The 22666-nt window shown below is 39.5% G+C and overlaps 1 protein-coding gene across 2 annotated transcripts in view; it reads right to left on the bottom strand.

Annotated features, from left to right (window-relative positions):
* Nucleotides 1–1814: 1814 nt before the first annotated feature.
* The window catches only part of LOC127636180 (SH2 domain-containing protein 3C-like), a 73634-nt gene continuing 52782 nt past the window's right edge, over nucleotides 1815–22666 (bottom strand). For both annotated transcript variants that reach the window (XM_052116603.1, XM_052116604.1), the window contains 8 exons: nucleotides 17969–18396; nucleotides 16473–16597; nucleotides 15772–16262; nucleotides 13715–13830; nucleotides 10187–10358; nucleotides 7979–8090; nucleotides 6660–6866; nucleotides 1815–6207 (listed from right to left, as the gene is read on the bottom strand). In XM_052116603.1, coding sequence (XP_051972563.1) covers nucleotides 6032–6207; nucleotides 6660–6866; nucleotides 7979–8090; nucleotides 10187–10358; nucleotides 13715–13830; nucleotides 15772–16262; nucleotides 16473–16597; nucleotides 17969–18396 — 1827 coding nt within the window. In that variant the 3' untranslated portion in view covers nucleotides 1815–6031. The remainder of the gene's footprint in view (nucleotides 6208–6659; nucleotides 6867–7978; nucleotides 8091–10186; nucleotides 10359–13714; nucleotides 13831–15771; nucleotides 16263–16472; nucleotides 16598–17968; nucleotides 18397–22666) is intronic.

Consider the following 22666-nt stretch of genomic DNA (forward strand, 5'->3'; position numbering starts at 1 on the left):
TAATTCTTAGTGGATGGAAGTCAATTGGCACTCCATAATTTCAAGAATGGTTCACCGAATTGGGCAGGGTGGCAGCATTTGAAAGGATGTCATACAAGCAGTTTGGCAGATTGGACATGTTTGGTAAGCAATGGGACAGGTATTTGTCCATTCTGGAATGTTCTCATTGAGGACCATGTGGAGAGAAACTAAATTATGGTAGTAATTATGGATTCTGTTCTTTGTGGAATTCTTTGTTTTCTCTTTGTTTGTTGATTTTTATCCTTTTATTATCTTAATTTTTATTTATTTTTTTTATTGTTTGTTTGTTGACAACAAGTAAAAAACTGATTTTTGATAACTTTGCAAATTTATTAAAATGAAAAAAAAAAAAAATAACTGAAATATTACATTGACATACTGTAAGTATTCAGACTGTTAACTCAGTACTTAGTTGAAGCACCTTTGGCAGCGATTATAGTCTTTTTGGGTAACAAGCTTTGCACATCTGCAATTCTTCTCTGCAGATCCTCTCAAGGTCTGTTAGGTTGGTTGGGGACTGTTGGTGGATTGCCATTTTCAGGTTTCTCCAGAGATGTTCGATTGGGTTGAAGTCCGGGCTCTGGCTGGGCTACTCATGGACATTCACAGAGCTGTCCCTACGCCTTCGGCCCAGTCTGAGGTCCTGAGCTCTCTAAACCAGGTTTTCATTAAGGATATCTCTGTATTTTGGTGCGTTCAGCTTTCCTTCAACTAACAGTCCCTGCTACTGAAAAACACCCCCACATCATGATGCTACCACCATGCTTCACTGTTGAGATGGTATTGCACAGGTGATGAGCAGTGCATGGTTTCCTCCAGACATGACGCTTGTAATTGAGGCCAAACCGTTCAATATTTGTTTCATCAGACCAGAAAATCTTGTTTCTCACAGTCTGAGAGTCCTTTCAATGTTTTTTGTGTCTTGCACTCTTCCCCAATTGCTCAGTTTGGCCAGGGCGGCCAGCTCTAGGAAGAGTCCTGGTTGTTCCAAACTTCTTCCATTTAAGAATTATGGAGACCACTGTGCTTATGGGAACCTGCAATGCAGCCAAAATTTGTAGCCTTCTCCAGATCTGTGCCTCGACACAATCCTATTTATAAACTCTGCAGGCAGTTCCTTTGACCTCATGCTCTGATATGCATTTTCTGTGAGACGTTATATAGACAGGTGCGTGCCTTTCCAAATCATGTCCAATCAGTTGAATTTGCCACAAGTGGACTCCAATCAAAATGTAGAAACATCTTGAAGATGATCCAGAGAAATGGGATGCACCTGATCTAAATTTCAAGTGTCTTAGCAAAGGGTCTGAATACTTATTTCAGTGTGATATTGCAGTTTTTTCTTTTAATTAAATTTGGTTATCAAAAATCTATTTTTTGCTTTGTCATTATGGGGTATGCAGTGCAGATTGATGGGTAAAAAATAATTTAAAGCATTTTAGCATAAGGCTGCAACATAACAAAATATGAAACAATTAAGGGGTGTGAATACTTTCTGAATGCACTGTGTATGTATATATATATATATATACACACACAGAAACGTAGAAAACTACTACTACCACTGACCTGCACATAACGAGGGTTGCAGGGGCACAAGCAAATGTAAAGGTGCCCTTTTAAGCGGACGTGTCTTTAAGAGCGCGGAGATGTAAGTGGAGGTGCCTTTACTACAGCGCACCCCCCACTCAAGAACCCATGCCCCTGCTAAGGTCTGTGCACCTCACTGACTACTACTGCTACGTTAAATCATTTTAGGAGGAAAAACCCTCCACGACACTAGGACACAAGCTTAATGTATTTTATTTTTTGAAAAAAGAGTGCAAAACAGAGGACATACCAGTATGTACAGCACATAATAAAAGGATGCAGTCACATGACCTCGTCCACTTTCTTCATCGTCATCCATTGAAGGGTAACTATTTACAAAATGAAATAGTCACACGTTTACCTTTACAGAAACTTTTCAATAGAGAAACCAAACACACGTTACAAGCCTTTGACCTGTAGGCCTTATTAAAAAAAGTTTTAAAAGGTCCATTTATTGTTTTTTTAAGCTTACTAAACAGAGCCTTTTGCTGGCTAAAAGTGGACTTGCATATGATGCGCTGTTCATCCCAAAATGCTATTCTATACATGACAGCACCATCTACTTTCAGATGTGCCTTTATTAAGATACCTGAAAAACACCTTCGGAAAGTTCCCTGGAAATATGCATTGACTTGATGTGTAGCAGCCTGTATGTGATATGCAACATTAGATCTTTTACTCTTAATGGGTAAGTGTTGTTACCCAGAAATTAGGGTAGAAAATTTACATTGCTTTCAGAGGTATATATATATATATATATATATATATATATATATATATATATATGTATATATACATATATATACATATATATATATGTGACTTTGGGTTTTGTTTGGCTAAATCTACCAGAACATGAAAACAGTACTGGAATCCAATAAGGGCATCTGTGAATACAAGTTAATGAAGGTGGCCATGATCTGGGGCGTGTCCAGGATTTTATTGCCAGGGTTGGCAAAGGGGTGGAAAGAGTGACATACAGCAAGTTTATGTCTGGGCAGAACACTGTGTCCTCCCAGGCAAGGACGGGCTAAGCAGTTGCGCACCTTCTCCAGGACATTCTGGCCCCACCCCTGGCCATGATTTGCTGCTAGCTGAACTTTTTTGAACCCCTTACATTTTTATTTGTTGTTCAAATATTAAATTTTCTGAAAAAAATAAATTTTCTGAAGAAAATGAGAGGTGCTTGCCAGTGCAAATGTCTACACCACTATTAAAGGGTTTTGTGGGTAATTGCGAGGGTGTTGCTATGTGGTTGCTATGGTGTTCTGATTGGTTATTATTGTATTTCTAGGTGGTTACATACTGGCTCAAGTTAAAAAAGCCCACCCACAAGTCTCTATGAAGTTCAGGTCCCTAGATACAGTATGCCTAAGGCGACAAAGTCTATGTTATTTTTTTAGTTCATGTCATCATCTGCCAAAGTGAAAACCGTAATTTCGGTGAGGTTTTGAAAACCCCCAAAACCTAAGCTTGAGCAATAGCAATAGTGAAGCTTTCCTCGTAAACATCCTCCATGTAGCAGGTTGTGATATATATTATTGCCATAACATTTTTAAGAATGCTTAGTTCTTTAAACAAAATACAAAAAAGTAAAATTAAAGGAATGTTCCAGGTTCAATATAAGTTAAGCTCACTAAAAAACTTACAATGGAAGTAAATGGGGCCAGTCCATAAATGCTAAAATAAATACAGTTTCAAAAGTATAGCCACAATACGTAAACATTATCCACATTAACATTATTTTAGCGTGATAATATCGCTTATTGACCTGATCTGTGTTACGTTATTTCAAACACAGGAATACAGGGTTTTGTTATGTTGTCAAGGAAGTTATAATATTGGATATAACTTTACATAGATAAGTAAGCTATTTTATCACATTCAATTTATGTTAACACATATAACGTTTACATTTTGTGGCTATACTTTTGAAATGATATGTATTTTAGCATTTATGCTCTGGCCCATTCACTTCCATTTTGAGTGTCTTACTATAATCACGATTTTTGCTTCTTTTTAAAAACAATAAAAGTACGGACAGGTTGAAATATTTGTTTTTGTGGAAATCAACATTATGCCACAAGTGCAGTTGAACTGAACCAGGAACATTCCTTTAAAAAGCAAAGTTAGACTTTACTAACTTGCGATGCATGATCGAAACATGGACTAAACCTGGCGCATGACAACGTTAGATTGCTTATGTTGACTGTTCATTGAAAATCTTTAACCCAGAGTATCTTTGTTCCAGAATAGGGCACAGATTAGAAAATGCTCCATAAAGTTTGTCTACATGGGCTCTTGAATCATTTCATTCAAACTGACATTCATTGTGATCTCATCTCATTGATAATATGTGTCTAAAAAACTAGAAAGCCATATTGGCTAGCATGCTCTATGATGAAAGATATTAAAGACTCCACGAAATGGTTTGACAAGTAGATTTCTTTTCTGTATTGACCTACTTTCTAATTGGGAAAGACATATTGAAGGGCTTGACCTTATTTTAAATATCCAAATGCCCTTTTGTTTCCATCACAGCCGTGAACCATGATTTGCTATTTGCTATATTGAGTTGATAGCAGGTGGTATTTATAATTTGAGGGGAGGGGACATTCTCATTGTTGAGACCATGCTCCAGCAAATCAGATCATCAAAAGTAAAGTCATCAATACTTTTTAGGGATGTCCCGATACCATTTTTTTGAGAACTAGTACGAGTACCAATACTTCTTTTTTAGTTCAAACTATTCATTTTCAATATAATATTGTATAATTTTTTTTTTTTTATCAAATTAAGGGCTTTTACCGGTATATAGAACCTCACAGCATAATGCAAAATATAACATTGGAGTTTATTTTTGTAAAATAAAGTGCTGCACAACAGAGCATAACATGTTAGATGTTGCTTAAATATAATAAAATTACCATAGATTTTTTTATTATTATTATTAGTAGTATTACAGTAAATATTTCTATATTACATAACTATTCGGTAGTAATTTATTTCTGTCTTATTTTTCCCATTTAATTTGAGCTTTTATTTTGGCGGTAGCTTCTCACTTCTGGAAAATCAGGTCGCTACGTGACCCAATGTGATTATTAAACTGCAAAAGCTGCTTTTTAATTAAATAAATATGTAGTCTGTATGTGACTCACGCTACAAAGTAAATTAGCGGTCTGCTCACTGTCATCGGGTACAAACAGAGCATGTGATGCTCATGATGGTGTTTTTTTTCGGTGTATGAGCATGTACAAGTAGCCGGCATCAACACAGCACTGGTTCCACACACTCACAAGTGCTCACATTTAACTATACTTTATATTTATCTCATTAAATCACAGACTTTTGTGGTTAAAAATCACACTAGGACATAACGTGATTTAATTTGTGCGCTGAATGTTGACGTTATGACATTCGTATGGGGAATCTTTTTTTTTTTTATATCATAAAACTTTGTTCTAACAGACCTTGAGAGAGTGCGGTATCGGACCCGATTCCGATACCAGTATCGTATCGGGACATCCCTAACATTTTAAGTATTTTTTCCTGAAACAGAAAGACTGTAATTTTGAAATATATTTGCCAAAAGTTAATTTAGTCAACTTTTAAGAGTTAATTAGCCTAAAAGCTAATTGACATCCAATTCAATTTTATGGGTCTTTAAAAATAAAAAAACATTCTACAACAGAGCAACAGAAATACAGAAAAAGAAAACATCATGTTACTCTCTTTTTTAACACATACAGACAATAAAGCGCTCAGAGGAGCGATGCTGAAAAACCTGCAGAGAGAGTGAATGTGAACGCATGTAAGACACTCGTTAAAAAATAAACAAACAATTCCTCACAGTAGCTGTCTACTGATAAAGCCATAACAGCATCAAAATCCAGCAGGTATCTTGTTTAAATTCATGATTTGGCAACATACATTCAGACATTTGACAAGTGAGTGTGTGTTAATCAATTCCAGCAGTAAATCGTGCAGTTTCCTCTCTGCGCAAACAACCTGTATGGGAGATGACCTTTCTCTCGTCATCGACACAAAGCTAATGGTGACAAAATCGTTGATTCACAGAAAATAACTTGCACTTTATCACATTCTCTGTTTTTGAAAAAGAAGTTCTTAAACCCTTTATCACATTGTTTTTGTTGATTCTCTGTCCAACGAAAAGATGAGATTTTGGCTTTAGATGTGTATTTCATTTCATTGCTGCAGTTCACATCTGTGTTCTTTAGGGGCGCTATCATGCTCGCATAAAGCCTGTTCCCTTTTGTGCCTTTTCATTCCGTCAATGTCTTATTCTCCATTTCTGCAGTACGTTCACCCCCCCAAAACTTAATAGTCCGGTCTGGGGGTGGAAGTGACAGAGTGGGGAGTGATCATACCATTTGTGGGCGCGGGATGATCAGGGTTTGTGCTATAATTCACTGTGTCGTACGATAGGTTCTAGCTTGTGTGAAAGAGCGGTGAGGACCTTGTCAAACTTCTCGTAGCGCTCGGACTGGCCGCCTTCCGAACCTCGACTGCCCCATAATAGCCTCATCTGAAACTCTGTACAAAAGATTTCCAGTACCTCCTTACGCTCCTGGAAATCTGTGAGGAGAAAGCGGGGAAAAAGAGAGAAAGAGAATCACCAATCACACATAAGAAAACTGAAAACAAAAACAATTAGGCATATCATATGATGCCCCCATTTTCATGTCGGACAAAATAATGGACGTCTATGCTAATACGTGGCAGTTGTCAACCCTATGCTTCGGTAAAAGCTTTTTGGGCTAATCTTGCATACAAGTCCTTGCGCAACATAAGAGGATTTAGTGACGAGTCTCTTTTGACTTTAGCTAGATTTTCTAGATAGATGCTAACACTTACTTGCAAAGGCAAGCAGTCAAGGCTTAAGGGGTCTCTGGTAGCAAGATGGAATTTTATGACAGTGTATTATGTCCCAATACTTGTACCCTGTGTTAGAATATACCCAAAAGTATGAACTTTCCCATCACCACTGAAGTACATAGTCAAAGTTTACACTCAGTTTAATTGTTTACCATTTAATTTGCTCTCAGCGTTGGTGCAATACAATCCTCCGTGGTGAGCAATGGTGCGTGCTGCTTCCAAGTGACTCATGACCACGTCCACCCCAGACTCCACACTCTCCCAGGACTCCAGCGCCTCCCCTGCCGCCACACCGCGCTCCAGCATAGACAACACTGGCACCACGTGCGGGAAGGATGTGTTGGACAGTACACACGTCTCTGAGAGACACAATTTAAAGACAGTTAAACAGATCCTTGATCTGAAAGAACGACACATGGATGAAAAACTAAGAATGCACTCTTAAGTATAAAAAAATTACCTATTTATAAAAACACCACTGATTTCTATTCATTCATTATATCAGTCAGTACGTTTACATTCTGTTTAAAAGTTAGATTTTAGTCCGAATAAAATAATAATCCGTTTAAAAAAAATGTCACGTAAACGTACAGTCTGAGTGAAATCGCACCAGTCTGATTTGAACTTTGTTGGACTAACAGGCCTAGATGATGAGATTGTAGCTCGACTTCGTTCAGTAAGTTTACACCTTAATCGGTTCATCACTGGCCTCAGCGTTGTGTGCATATTAAGTATGATGAACAAATGGCCATAATAATGTGTTCCCTTTACAAAAAGCTTCACTAGGATGCTGCGCTGAGAAAAGCGCTTTGGGAACAATCCTACATTGTGACCAGCTGTGAATATGTGTGTCACGTCAATGAATGAACATTGACCGGAATTTATAGCCTGGGCTGGTGAGATCATTGGATGCACTTGTGGTCAGGCTATAAATAGATGCGTCACCAGCGTGTCGTCAGATCTATTTTTTGTGTTTGTGTCTCACAAGCCTGTCACAAACTTTCTTTCCTCTGCTAGGAGTTAGAACTTGGTTAGGCAGTCCTTGTTCTTCTTTCTTCAAAAAAAAAAAAAAAAGAGAGAGAGAGAATGACTGAAAGTCAGAGCAAACGATGCGTGTACTCTTGTTTATGCTCTATGGCTGAGATGGACACGCATCAGTTTTGCTTTGTTTGTTTGGGGGAAGAGTATGCCTCTCTCACGTTGGAGCGGGGCGGGCGCGAGCATTGCGATCTGCTTTCGGGCAAAATGCTTCACGCTCGCCTCGCTTACTTCTGGGAGTCAGCGCCCACTCTTTCATCGTAGGGCTCTCGCATATATCTGGCTGAGGAGCGAGAGACGGGTCCGTCCCTATCGCTCGCTCTCTCCCCAGATCCAGCTGATCCTTCTCGTAAGCCTGAAGCGTGCCTTGGCTAATAAAGAACGAAGTTTCTGTATTGCATTTCTGTCACTCTAAAGTGACAATATGTTTTACCTTTGCCATCATTCATGGCTTTCAGGAATGGCTTGAGTTTCTTCTCATAGAGAATGGCCCCTTCTGTGTGTCTCTGTCGCAACGTTATCCATGTCTGCTCCAGCCGTGAGATCTAAAGCAAACACACAGAACATATTGCATAAATACTGTATAGTGTGTATAAGTACATAGATATACTGTATATACAGTGTAAGTACCATACTGTAAGTACTTTGTCTTAAAAACTATAATTACAAACAACCTGAAATACTTCTTTGTTGTGTTGTATTTACTTGTTTTGCCTATATACCAAATGCTGACGTGCCCGTATCTTTGCTGGTTTGGCAAACCCCTAAAGCTATCCACTGCAAGAACCTTTTGAGAGACTGTACATTTGAGTTCCTGTCCTTGTCTTCAAGTCTTACAAGCATTAAAATGCCAGCTTGAAGGCGAACCAACTGGCTGGTGTTTTTATGGAGATTTTCAACCTGTCCCTCTCCCTGTCTGTAGTCCCCACATGCTTCAAAATGTCAACCATTGTGCCTGTACTGAAGCAAGCCAAAATCACTTGCTTAAATGACTGGCGCCCTGTTGCTCTGACCCACATCATCAGCAAATGCTTCGAGAAGTTAATCAGAGATCACATCTGCTCTGTGCTGCCCATCTCTCTGGACCCATTGCAGTTTGCCTACCGCAACAACCTCTCCACTGATGATGCCATTGCATCTACAATACACACTGCTCTCTACCCACTCACATGGTCCGTCCACACCGAGGCCGTTGGGAAGAAGGCTCACCAGCACCTCTTCTTCCTGAGACGGCTGAGGAAGTTTGGAATGAACCACCACATCCTCAGACGGTTCTACACCAGCACTGTTGAGAGCATCCTGACTGGCTGCATCACCCCCTGGTACAGCAATAGCACTGCCCACAACCGCAAAGACCTGCAAAGGGTGGTGCGAACTGCCAGACACGTCATCGGAGGTGAGCTTCCCTCCCTCCAGGACATATATAACAGGTGGTGTGTGAAAAAAGCTTGGAGGATCATCAGAGACTCCAGCAACCCAAGTCATGGGCTGCTCTCACTGCTACCATCAGACAGGTGGTATCGCACCATCAGGACCCGCACCAGCCGACTTCATTACAGCCTCCTCCCCCAAGCAATCAGACTTCTGAACACTTGATCTCTCACGATCAATAATCAGCACTTTTATTTTTATTGTATGTGAATTCTATATTGTGTGTGTGGTTTACTGTACATTGTATATAATTATTGTGTTGTGTAAGTATGTGTACATTTGATATGTAAATTGTGTTGTGTAAATATGTTGTTTTTGGTAAATTGGTATATGTCTAGACACTGTCATGACTGCTATGTTGCTCGGAACTGCACACAAGAATTTCACCTACTGTTGCACTTGTGTACATGGTAGTGTGACAATAAAGTGATTTGATTTGATTTGATCCTTACACATGTCCAGGCAGTTCATTTCTTTGCTCTCAACCCTCCCCCATTATATTTTTTCCACATTTATCTCTATCCTCACTCCCTCTCCTCTCACTGCCCTTCAATTCTTTTGTTATGACTCAAAAAACGGCTGAAATGGAATGTGATTTAACTGCTGTTGTGGTAAATGTCAGTGCAAACAAACACAATAGTGCAGCGACAGCTGTATTGTAAGCTGCAAATAACTTTCAATGCTAAATAATGCATCTGATTAACACTTCGATTTACTGACAATCACACAGGAAAAGTACACAGTCTCTCAGGTGCTACATACATACATTATATCTCAAACATGTGGCTTATTGAGGAGAGATGTGCAATTAAGTCTATATAATTGGACTTGACTGGACAATGTTAAACCAACAAAAAAATCTCATAGACTTACATTAAAGAAGCAACCTGAGCCATATCTAGAGACACAAGGATTGGGGTGGGCTCCTTTAACTTCAGCCATTTTTTTTTGAAAATGTAAAGATTTGTTGGTTTTTATGTTGTAAAACCTTCTGTGATTTTACAAATGTGTCATTTAGTAAACACTTTTTATCCAGAGTGACATACACTACACTACACATTGTTTATAGTTCTGGGTCACCCTTTGCACGATTTAAACCTAAAACCTTTCAGTTACCAGCCCAGATCTTTAACAACTAAGCTACATCACCATGATATACAATTTCTTTCCTTCTGTTCTCTGTGCAGATGGTTTCTTATCTCTGTCTTACCTGTGGTAGCTCCAGGGCTCTCATGACCGCTGCAAATCCATACATGTTGCCCATATTGCTCTTGAGTTCAGCAGCTAGTTGGATGGTTTTATGCAGGAGGGCAGCTCTCTCCTCTGTGCTCCCCGTACAGCCCAGCAAATCCACCGCCATCATTATAGACATGGTGTAAAACCTTTGCAATGAGAGACAAAGATAACACAATACAGATGATCACTTACAATACGTTAAAAACAAATGCGGTGATAACTGTTGAGCAAGAGGTTAAGTCGAACATTATGGGAAAGACATAACCCATCCGTAGTTATGTCTTTCTTGATAATTGCTATATTATGACAGACTGATATCACTGTGAATTCAGTAACTAGGTTGAAAATTCTACTGCAGAAATTGGTCTGTGCTTATTTAAATTTAAACCACTTCCCCCCGTGGCTGAAGTTGGAAGTGTTGTTAAACATATGGGCATGTGTGATCTCCAGTTTTCTGGGGAAATGTCCACAGAGTGGCGCCAAAAGCGAGTAGTTTTTTTAGTTGTAAAATTATGTAATACAATCAATAGGAATGGATATTGTATTAACTGTACTCCCTAACTCAAACCACAACCCTTAACCCAACCGTCAGTGGAGTGAAAATGTAATTTCAGAGCGCAAATACAACCTCAAAATCTCACTCATCATTGTTTATGTGAACACAATTACTTTTTCGTTATTGCTCACACAATGTGCAATTAGTAGCGCTAGAGGAAAGGTGACACATCTGAATACATAAAAGTGATGTGTATAGATATACTGATATGTCTATACTGATTATAGAGTATTGCTATGAAGTCAATGTGGATAGCATATAATTCAGTTTTGGAAGAAACTTTTTTTTTTTGATGAAAAAAATATTTGATTTTGGAATATTGTCTCTAGGCAAATCTGAGCACATGTTTGAGACATTGTTAAGATTTCTTCTGAAACTCTAGAGGTGACAAGTTTGATATGATGTAGGGTTAGGGATTAAAATCTGAGAAGCTTTTCAGTCAGCAAAAGTCTCCAGTTGCTCTCCATTTAATCTCTATTAAGGTATTATTGAGGCATTAAAGAGATCTCATAGATTTTAAGAGATTTTCTTTCATGTGTGTTTATTTTCAGCAAATATGCAGATATGAATATGTCTACATGGGTGAAAATGTGTGTGTTTCTGACCTAGCTATAATTTTTGTTACAAGGTTTCTGAAAAATGTCAGCTAAATCTAAAAATGATTGTTTTTTGGATATGCCCACAATGGTTTATAAAGTATCTTAAAGTGTTTATAAAATTTAAAAAAATGCTAGTTTTGTCAAAGCTATTGACAAGCTAAAAAACAAGCTAGTTTGCTGTAATTCAAATATGTTTACCTTTTGCTTTGGTGCTCCTGAAAGCATGTTGCACAATACACAGGTTCTGGTCCAATGGAAACCAGGAAGTAATCGTGTGCACATAATCAATGTTTCAATCCAAGTTGCAAATGTAATTTATGCCAAAAAACATAACATCGCAAATCAATGTGCAGATAAAGCCCGAAGTCAATATGTTCAAAAGAACAAAATCATCACTCCCAGGGAAATTGTAGCCAACATGACACTTTTATTAATGACATACTCACAGTTTAGAACATTCAGACAAAACACTGTGACGAACTTGTCTCATGTCTGGGAGTGACTGCGCATCCATCCTCAGTCAGGCCGTGTGGATCTATTTGATATTGTCAATAAACCTGATCTTCAGCACAGTTTAAGTTTGTATTCGACATATTTGCTCTGCAAACTCAATGCAGGCTTTGGATTTTCATGACACCGTTATTTCAAGATGACCAGAGCAACATTTCAGATGCGATGATTGATTGGTCTAGTTATGAACAAGTTTTTCAGTCACATTACATTTTATGTGCATCTTATATTCTTAATAAATTCAATATGAGTTTATTCTGGGGGCCTGGTATTGACGCTGACTACCACCCCTGGAATCGCAGTTAGAATCCTGGAATCATTAGAATCCAGGGTGTGATGAGTGACACCAGCCAGGTCTCCTAAGCAACCAAATTGGCCCGGTTGCCAGAGAGGGTAGAGTCACATGGAGTAAACTCATTGTGGTCGCAATTAGTGGTTTTCGCACTCAATGGGGCGTGTGGTAAATTGTGCGTGAATCATGGAGAGTAGCATGAGCCTACACATGCTGGGAGTCTCCGCGGTGTCATGTACAGCAAGCCATGTGATAAGATGTGCGGATTGACGGTCTCAGAAGCGGAGGCCTCCACCACCTGTATTGAGGTGAGTAACCGCACCACCACGAGGACCTACTTACTAAGTAGTGGGAACTGGGCATTCAAAATTAGAAGAAAAGGGGATACATTTTTTTTTATTTATTCTGTAAATGTGTTTCCATCATAGTTTATGTGCATTTCTTCATATCGAATAACAAATGTATCCACCTCAAGAAAGTGTATATGTTTTTTATGCACAAGAGATTTTTCTCGCATCTTGTTGTTTCCATCCAGTGCTTTTTTTGCGATATCCCAAAATGCCCATCCACGTATGATGAGCATGATTCAATAGTTGTATTTTTGCTTTAAAACAAAACTTTTGCTCCACTGATGGTTAGGCTTAGGCTGGATTTGGCGTTGAGCCTATTTTTGCGGCGCAGCTCACTCTAAACTCAGCAGAACTGGGTGCAGTTGAAAACTAAAATAATTAGATTAAAGAAAATGTATGCAAAAGCAAATGAAAAATATTTAAACAGAACCTACAATTCACTACAATTCACAGGTCTGCATACAAACAAATACAAAATAACTAAATAAAGGAAAGAATAAATAAATAGTATAGGCTTTAAAACATTAACCAATCATGTCCAAGTAAGCTGATAAACAAACAAGTGCACGTGACTCATGTACTTACGATTTCATGAAGACCAATTTGTTATATTTATCAATTACCTCTTCTCAAAAAATATGTTAAGGCCTTATTAAAGAAAATATTTGGTGTAGGAACCCAAAGATAACTTTATTTTCAGTGCAGAGCTGCAGAACTATCTCAAAGAAATTCGGCCACTGTGAAAGCCCAATGCGACTGCACTGCTCATGCATGTGAATAAGGCGTTATGGTTTGGGTTAGGGCGTATGGTTAATAAAATGTGCATTCCTGTTGACTGTATTACATCATTTACAATTAAAAATACAACTCACTTACCAACTTGCTTTTGGCGCCACTCTGTAGACATTTCACTCGGAAACTTGAGCTCACGTATGACACTTCCAGCTTTGGCCACTGGAGGCAGTGCTTTGAATTTTGGTAAGCACAGACCGATTTCAGCAGCACAACTTTTAACCTACTGTCACCTAATTCACAGTGAGATCAATCTGGAACCATCATCTTCCAATGACAAAGACGTGAACTCATAATTATGGTAACTCCAATATGACGTGAACACACCATAAAGCAAACTTTAAGAACAAAAGATAGAATAGAAAGTCTTTCTTTAGATAGCTGTGTGTGTGTTTTCTCTAACCTCTCCAGTAGATCCAGCCTCAGCTGGTGTCCATGCGGAAGAGTCAGCAACTCCAGCCCCGAGCTCACTCCCATCATCCTCTGCATCTCCTTGGTAACGCCCAGTATCCTAGCAACCTGCGGATGGACATAGAGTTACAAGAGCAATATATTCAACCCCACCCCTTCATTTCTTCGCAAATATATTCACAGTGAATACAGAAGACATCTAATTAGAACTCAACATCAAATGATGAATGTGGTAATCAGTAGGTGGAATGCTCAGCTCAAAGTTTATCAACCCTAAAGGTTTAGATGTCACTGTTAGAGAGCGAACAGATTAAGGTTTTGGGGTGCAGTCCAGACTTTATCAATCAGCTTGAGATGGGATGTCGTCTGTTGGGAGTTTGTCACTGTCTGAGCTCTTATTGATTAGAAAACAACAGTAAAGAGTGATGCTATCTGTCTGCTGTGGTTTTTGCCAGTAGTTTTCCCCTGTTTTTGAACTTCTTTGGAATTGTTTGGGGCAGGGTCGTTACCACCATAGATATTGATGGGGAAACATCCCCCAATCCCATTCAAACAACTTGTGAAACAAAATATTTTATAATAAATATGAATTTGTGGTATTAGTTACAAGAAGCTGTGCAGTTAAGGAAGTACCCAGGACACAGTAAAGGTCTGATGGCCAAAATCTAGACCATAGGACTTGACTGAATAAATTTTTACATTTCCTCTCCAAGCGAGGACACCTAGACACAGAGATCTCTAATGATGATACATAATTAAACAAACAATATTTCGACTATTAAAGCCACATTCTATAATGTCTATTCAATGCTCTCATCTACCATAATGTAGTATCTTTTTGGGGCTTTTCACAGGAAATATTTAAGGAATGTTCTAGGCTCAATTCAAGTAAAGCTCAATTAACAGCAATTGTGGTACAATGTTGATTTCCAAAATAATTAATTTCAACTCGTCCTTCAGTTATTTATTTAAAAAAGAAGAAACAAAAATTGCTGTTACAGTGTGACACTTACAATGGAAGTGAATGGGGCCAGTCCAATGTTAAAATATACAGCATTTTAAAAGTATAGCCACAATATGTAAACCTTATACATGTTAACATGTATAACACACTTATTAACCTTATCTGTGTAAACCTATATACATTGCCATGAAATGAAACCATGTAATCCTGGTATCTGTGTAACTTTACTAATTTTATCACATATTTTATCATATCATGTTTACATCTTGTAGCTATACTTTTGAAAAGTGGTATATTTTAACATTTATGTACCTGCCCCATTCACTTCCATTATAAGCCTCTTAGTTTAACCGTTTTTGAGCTTAATTTGTATTGAACCTGGAACATTCCGTTACTATATGCAATTAATTGCGATTATTCGATTACGGTAAATAATGATACATTTTTTGTTTTTGTTTAAATGAGATTTACATTTTTTATCAATTGACAATTTTAATTAAAACTTTCTAACGTTAAGTAAAAATTATGACAATTTAAAATAAAATATAAAAATATGTATCATAATAATATTTTATTATAATAATTATAAACATTAATAATAAAATAGAACCTGACTCAAACCTTAAATTATAAGTAAAGCTGACCAGAAACCAGACATAAATATTCTGAGCTCTGAGCACAGTGAGTAACAGTTCTAGTAGCATTTCCACTTGAGCACGGTTGGATACGGTAGGATGACAAACTGTTCTCAGAACAGATTTCTTAGCATGGTAAGCTGACTGTACTCAGGACAGAGAAACGAGGCGATCACTTGCTCAGTCAGTCCATTCTAATCCCGGTATGGAACTGCATAGTTCCGCAATCCATTCAGCCTTATGTTGTAAAAAATATTTTGTCATGTCCCATCAGGCTTGCGTCAAGTAGGTCAAGCTAACCCATGAACATTTTTTCCCAGGCCCTGTGACTTCAAGTAACGGCCATGTGCATGCACTTATTTGTACACATTCTGCTGTGTGTGTGTCAATGTGACCTGCCTCACTTTCAAACAGTGATGTTGCCATTGAGTGTATAGCTTCAGTATTTACCGTGCAGTCTGCCTTAGTGATGTGTTTGGCAGCTGTTTTGGGATCAACCTCCGCCAGCAGCTCCTTCACTCTCTTCAACACACTCATCTCTAGTGGTTTATTCTCGGCTGGCAGAAGAGTCGACTGGTACTTCCCAGGTTTGAAAGAGGAGCTGGTCTCCACCAGGGGCAGCATGAAGCCCTCCAGACCGTCCTGATCTCCAGAGCCCGGGCTTTGGCCCTCCTCCACCCTCAACCTCTCCACGTAGCTCTTGCAGGGCGGTGGGGGGGTTTGTCCGGGTCTCAGCTCGCAGTAGCTGCCCCCGGGTTCTGAACACTCTGAGATGTAACTGTGGGCAGGGGTGGAGTGGGTGCAAGAGGGCATGTCTGTGCAGGGAAGGTTGTTATTGGAGGAAGAGGGCGAGAGATGGGGATCGCTAGAGCGCCGCAAAACAGGGGAGGGTGGGATTATGGCGAGGACACGACCACCAGAGCCATGTCTGTGGCGGGAGACTGGATAAACACAAACAGATAAACAAATGATTAATTAAAGGACAAGTTCAAATCAAAATTTAAATTCTGTAATTTACTTTTCTCTTACAGTACATCTGGGATGGAATGAGAGTGAGTAAATGATAAGAGAATTTTCATTTTTGGGTAAACTATGCCTTTAATATTAATAGAAAGTGAATAAATATCCAGATATAGTGTTTGTGGACTCACTGGAGCTGCAGGCAGGAGACAGGGGGCTCTCCCCCACTGGGGACAGAGGGCAGCGGTACTCTTGGATCTGATCCATGCTCATGGCACAGTTCCTCATTGCATCCTTATGGTGCACAGTAGAAGGGCTGGATAAAACAAACACACTATTAGTTCTTGTGTAAGACACATTTAATACTTCAAAACAATTCAGGTGGACACAATAACCCATAAGCCATTGCTAAAAGCCTTATAAACTACACACATCCAGTGCTATTGTGATTGTGTTTATTGTGACACTAGCGAAGGCATTCACACGAGTAGGAGAAGTGAAGGGTTTCCATGTGGCCAAATCTTTTTGGAAATCAGTGAATCAGAGGGGTGAGTGAGAGGGGGTCAATTGTGCCAGCTGTGTACACACACGTAAACACATCTCACACACACCAGCTGCTGCCCTCCACTGGTTTCTCTTCGGGCTCGACTGCCTGAGACATATCTGGCTCTGTAGACTGGGCAGCGCTGATGATAAAAGACATGAGTAAATCAGACCTGCATTTACGGCACATGTGTGTACAACATGTGTGTATTAAAACACCTTGTGTACCCATTAACACACCTTATCTCAGACCTGAGATACCTAAATGGCAAGAATGTAAACAAATATTCCTCATTATACATCATCGCGTCTCATGACCAAACGTCATGATGTCATTTCACAAGGACCAATGAGGTTTGATGTTATTGACAGAGCCGCCATGTTTGATTTAAGCACTTCATTCATGATTTGATTGGAGAGTGAATAATGATTTTAATTTTATTTCGTTCTGTTCATCACATAAATTGTTCAGATGGTTTCAGAAGATTGTGAATAAATTAAAAATAAGGTGCATGAGTGTTTGGTGTTTTACAATTTCCCTTTTTTAAATGTTAATATAGCATTTGGTGCATAAAATACATATGATAACAATTGTTTATTGAAATAATTATATTTTATTCATATTGTATTTGATGTGCTGAACTGAACTGTGATACATTTCAATACATATTTAGAGACCAAGGAAAGGAAGTTGTCATGGCCTCACTGTCAAACATTTAGCATCTCTAAAAAGCCCAGGGAGTCCTCTGATAATACGCCAAGATTTACCAATGTAGCATGTATGGGCTAGGAAAAACTTGAATAAAAATGTTCCTACACAAACACTAATTGCTAGGCCTCAGGAGGATAATGACCTTTAAAGCCTAATTTATCAACTACAATACATAAAAAATTAAAAATAAATTGTACGTTTTCTTTTTTAAATTGGTCTAATGGTACTAAAAACTATTTAATGTAAAAAAACAAAATTGTATCTGAATTTTATGACAATTCTTTAATATGTCATGCTTTATAGTGTTTTTAATGACAAACCTTTGTGGTCACCAGGGGTTAAATTTGGATTGTGCCTTTACCATGGGGTTAAGCAGCAAAATTATCAAAAATGAGTTGATGAAGGTTATTTTCATCATTATAACCTCTCTACCTGTGGGGAATGATCTTTTCAGTTGTGAGTCCATCTGTCATAGTAACGCTCCGTCTCTTGATGTGGGCCCCCCTCTGGACCGATGGTGAATGTGCAGATCCTGGTCTTCCACCTGCTAATGCAAACGTTGCCTCCAGGTATCTCAGCGGCAGAGTTCGGTTGACCGGACACAGTAGCTGTGCGCCGGTGTGTGGGCACACGACTCGACCCGTGCCAGCGTGGTGACTGACCAGTGTGGGCACAGAGTCAAAGCTCTCTTGCTCTAGCATGTACTGGATTTTACTCTGCCCGCTCTTCACCAGGACTTTACTGATCCGACAGTGAATCACTTCCTGCTGCCAGCGACACGTCAGGACATAGTCACCCACAGTGGACAAGGAGTCCCGGACTAGGAAGTCGCCGTTACGTTGGACCACATTTTCTGAGACCTGTTGTGTACACAAATAAATGAATATAGCAAAGCCAAAAGTAACCATATTGTTCATTCATAAACTAAGCTGCACCTCTGCACATTTCTCATGTTATTTTTGGTCTTTTTGCCACTTTATTATGAGAAAAATTGCAAGCCAGATTCACACCTGCACTAACAGCTAGGCCACAGCTCCAAAAGCATGACATATTACTGACTGAAATGTATTTCAAAACAGCCCAGAGTTCTTTCCTCTGTACACATTTTAATGTTTAAGGTAAAACTGACTCAGAAGTGCTGATACAGTTTTTGTTTATTTTTTTAAAATATAATAATAAGCTTAAGGAACAAGCTTTTAGAATTTTACTTATTTTATTATTATTAAAATTAGCAAAACAACTTTTCAGGAATACTTTTTAGAGGAATACTACCAGTTAAGGATCTACTTATTTTTAGCACTTGTTTTACTTGTCAGTGTAAATGTTTGTAAATAGATTAAATTATGCATGTAAATGATAAACATGTTGGCCTAAAATTAATATATTATATAATTGAATATAATATATTAGAGTTGTAAATTCATATAATAGTTTTTATAATGATAAAAACGTCACGGTTACTGTTGTAACCTCCATTCCCCGATGGAAGGAACGAGATGTTGTATTGATTGTAGTGACACAAGAGGTGTCTTCTGAGAGCCTCGCGTACCTCTGAAGTTGAACTTGAGAAAAGGCCAATGTCAAGTTGGCAGACAGAATTTGCATGCCCCGCCCCTGGACATACGGGTATAAAGGGAGCGGGCGAGCGAATGCCAGACAGGTTTTCACTGAGGAGCTGAGAATACGGTTACGGCGCATTACAGTGGTAGGGACAGTGACGTGGCAAAGGGAACACAACGTCTTGTTCCTTCCATCGGGGAATGGAGGTTACAACAGTAACCATGACATTACCCTTCTGTCACTCACTCGACGTTGTGTCGATAGTAGTGTCACAAGGGGTCCCACTTAAAAATGGCATGCACTAACCCGTGTTACGTGCCAGGTGCAAGCAGGCTGTTACGTGATACAGCTAGGTTGGGTGCATGTATCCCTCCCCAACACCCCAATAAAAGGTGTCATATACCACTCTTAGGTTCCCTGTACCCATATGGAAACAGGAGACATGACTTGCATGGGACCCAGCCGGCCAGCCGTGCCTTTTCTCGCTCTATGTTTCTCGTCATAGAGTCTAAAAGTGGCTGGGGCTATCTTAATGCTATAGATGCGTCGGGTGAAGGCGTCCTTTCCCGTTCCTATTCTTTCAGGGGGAAAAGGCCCTGCGGAGATCACAACCTGCCCAAATTGGGGGGAGGTAACTTGTGGCTAATACACACGGGGGTTGTCAGGCCACTCGTGGACATGGTGCGATGGGGGGACTGTACCGCGGAAAATACGTCACAGGGGTTGCTTGAAGCGGGAACTATGCCTGTGGCGCCCAAGCTGAACATGGAGCACTCGACTCGTGGTGGGTCTGGTGGCGAATTCCTCCACCGAATCTGCGGCCAGAGGGCTAGGGAGGAAGAGCATCCAGGGAGCAAGAGTGGATCAGCTTGGGTAAGGGCACAAGGTGCAAGCGGAACACCCAGTCGGTTGTTCTATCGGCTTGGACCTGTCAAAACACGGGACGAGACCGACTCAACCCTGAGGTTGTAGAACCTAGCAAAGGTGTTGGGTGTTGCCCAGCCTGACGCTCTGCAGATGTCTACTAACGAGGTGCCATGGGCCAGTGCCCACGAGGATGCCACACTTCTCGTAGAGTGTGCTCAAACCCGCAAGGGGGGGGACACGGCCTGGGTGTGATAGGCTAGGGAAATAGCGTCAACAACACAGTGAGCTAACCTCTTTTTGGAGACGCCGTTCCCTTTCTGCCGTCCGCCAAAGCAGACAAAGAGCTGCTCAGAGCATCTAGAGCATCTGAAGCGGCCCCAAATCAGCTGGACCACCTGGGGGTGGAGCCTCCACTCTCCGCTGAGTGAGACCTGTCGTGACAGCGCGTCCACCATTGTGTTGCGCTCGCCAGGGATATGAGTGGCGAGCAGCGACCTAAGTCGCAGCTGACTCCAAAGGAGGAGATGGCGGGCGAGTTGTGACATGAGACAGGAGCGTACGCCGCCATGGCGATTTATGTACGCTACCGTGGCGGTGCTGTCTGAGGATTCTGAGGTGACAGATCCAACAGAAAGCTCTCTTGCAGAGGTGGGTGAAGCAGTCGTGACACACAGCTCGATGATCACACAACAGTTAGGCTCCGGAGAAAAAATCTGTCTGGCATTCGCCGCCCGCTTCCTTTAAACCCGTATGTCTGGGGGCGGGTCATGCAAATTCTGTCTGCTAACTTGACATTGGCCTTTTCTCAAGTTCAGAGGTACACGAGGCTCTCAGAAGAGACCCCTTGTGTCACTCCAATTGACACAACGTTGAGTGAGTGACAAAAGCGGAACTATTTTATCATTCGTTTATATATATATATATATATATATATATATATATATATATACATACATACAGTTGTGGCCAAAAATATTGGCACCCTTGGTAAATATGAGCTAACACACAGGCCAAATTCCCTTAGTCATCAATCCAAGTGGGTTACACTAAAGAATATAGTTCTAAAATGCCTTGTTGAGCTTCACAAAATGGGAAGTAGCTATAATAAAATAGCCAAAGCATTGAAAGAAATAAAGATTATTCCACCATTAGGACAATAATTAAGAATTTCCAATCAACTGGAGATCTTAAGAATCGGCCTGGTAAAGGAGGTGATTATATTGTCTCCACACACAGTGAGGAGGATGGTTCAAGTGGCCAAAGAATCTCCAAGGAACACAGCTGGAGAATTGCAGAAATTATTTGGGTCTTGGCTACTGAAAACAAAAATATCAGACATCACCACAAGTTGTTTGGGAGGGTTTCAAGAATAAAAGCCTCTACTCTCATCCAACAACAAACTCAATCATCTTCAGTTTGCCAGACACTGCTGGAACATCAAATGCGACAGGTTCTTATGGTCAGATGAAACAAAAAAATAGCTTTTTGGCAGCAAACACCAGAGATGGGTTTGGCGCACACAGAGATGAAGTACCACCGAAATGTCCACGGTTAAATGTGGTACTGGATCTTTAATATTGGGGGGGGGGGGGGGTTCTGGGAGGTCCTGGACATCTTGTTCAGATACATGGCATCACGGACTCCATCAAATACCAACAGAGAAAAATAAATACCGGGCTGCCTCTGCCAGAAACCTTAAAATGGGCCCTGGTTAGATCTTCCAACAGGACAATGATCCAAAACAAACACAAAAATGGTTCACTGACCACAAAATCAAGGTTCTGCCATGGCCATGCCAGTCCCCTGACCTGGACCCCATAGAAAACCTGTGGGGTGAACTGAAGAGGAGAGTCCACCATCATGAACCTCTGAATTTGAAGGAACTGTAGAGATTCTGTATGGAGGAATGGTCTCAGATTCCTTGCCATCTGTCCACCAACCTCAATAGGCATTATAAGAGAAGACTGAGAGCTGTTATTGTGGCAAACGGAGGTTGCAAGTTTTGAATAATGGAAATAATTATGGCCAATGTGTTATGGAGAATTTTTTTTTATTTAACAATGAGATACTTCCCCTCTTTCAATTGTTTTACTTCAATTAAATGATAGATTTTTGTGATTTTTTTTTTTTTAATGAAATATCAAAAGGATCAATGCAGATTTTTTTTTACAGCCTTAGCTCATATCAAGGGTGCCAATATTTATATATATATATACGGTGGTGGCCAAAAATATTGGCACCCTTGATATGAGCTAAGGTATGTATATATACTATATATACTATAATATATATATATATATATATATATATATATATATATATATATATATATATATATATATATATATATATATATATATATATATATATAATCATTAGTTTTCCATTGTTTTGGTAGACAATGATATGATAATGATATTACAACATTAATGTTAAATTATATTTAGCCTTTGATACACATCTTTTTTTTTTTTAATTTTTAGAGGAATAAAACAAGATAATGTGGCATTAATTTCATAAGTTACCCCCCAATTCTCATTACCACAATGTGAAAAAAGATGGTCATTATGATTACTCATCCTTACATATTTTTTTTTATTATTTAAATTGTAAAATATGTATACACCTTAATAGTACTATCTTGGAACTGCTTTACATTTTCGCTGATTTTCATTAAAAAAAAACGATTTATAGGCCTATAGC

The sequence above is a fragment of the Xyrauchen texanus genome, chromosome 43, assembly GCF_025860055.1.
Source record: "Xyrauchen texanus isolate HMW12.3.18 chromosome 43, RBS_HiC_50CHRs, whole genome shotgun sequence".
NCBI lineage: Eukaryota > Metazoa > Chordata > Actinopteri > Cypriniformes > Catostomidae > Xyrauchen > Xyrauchen texanus.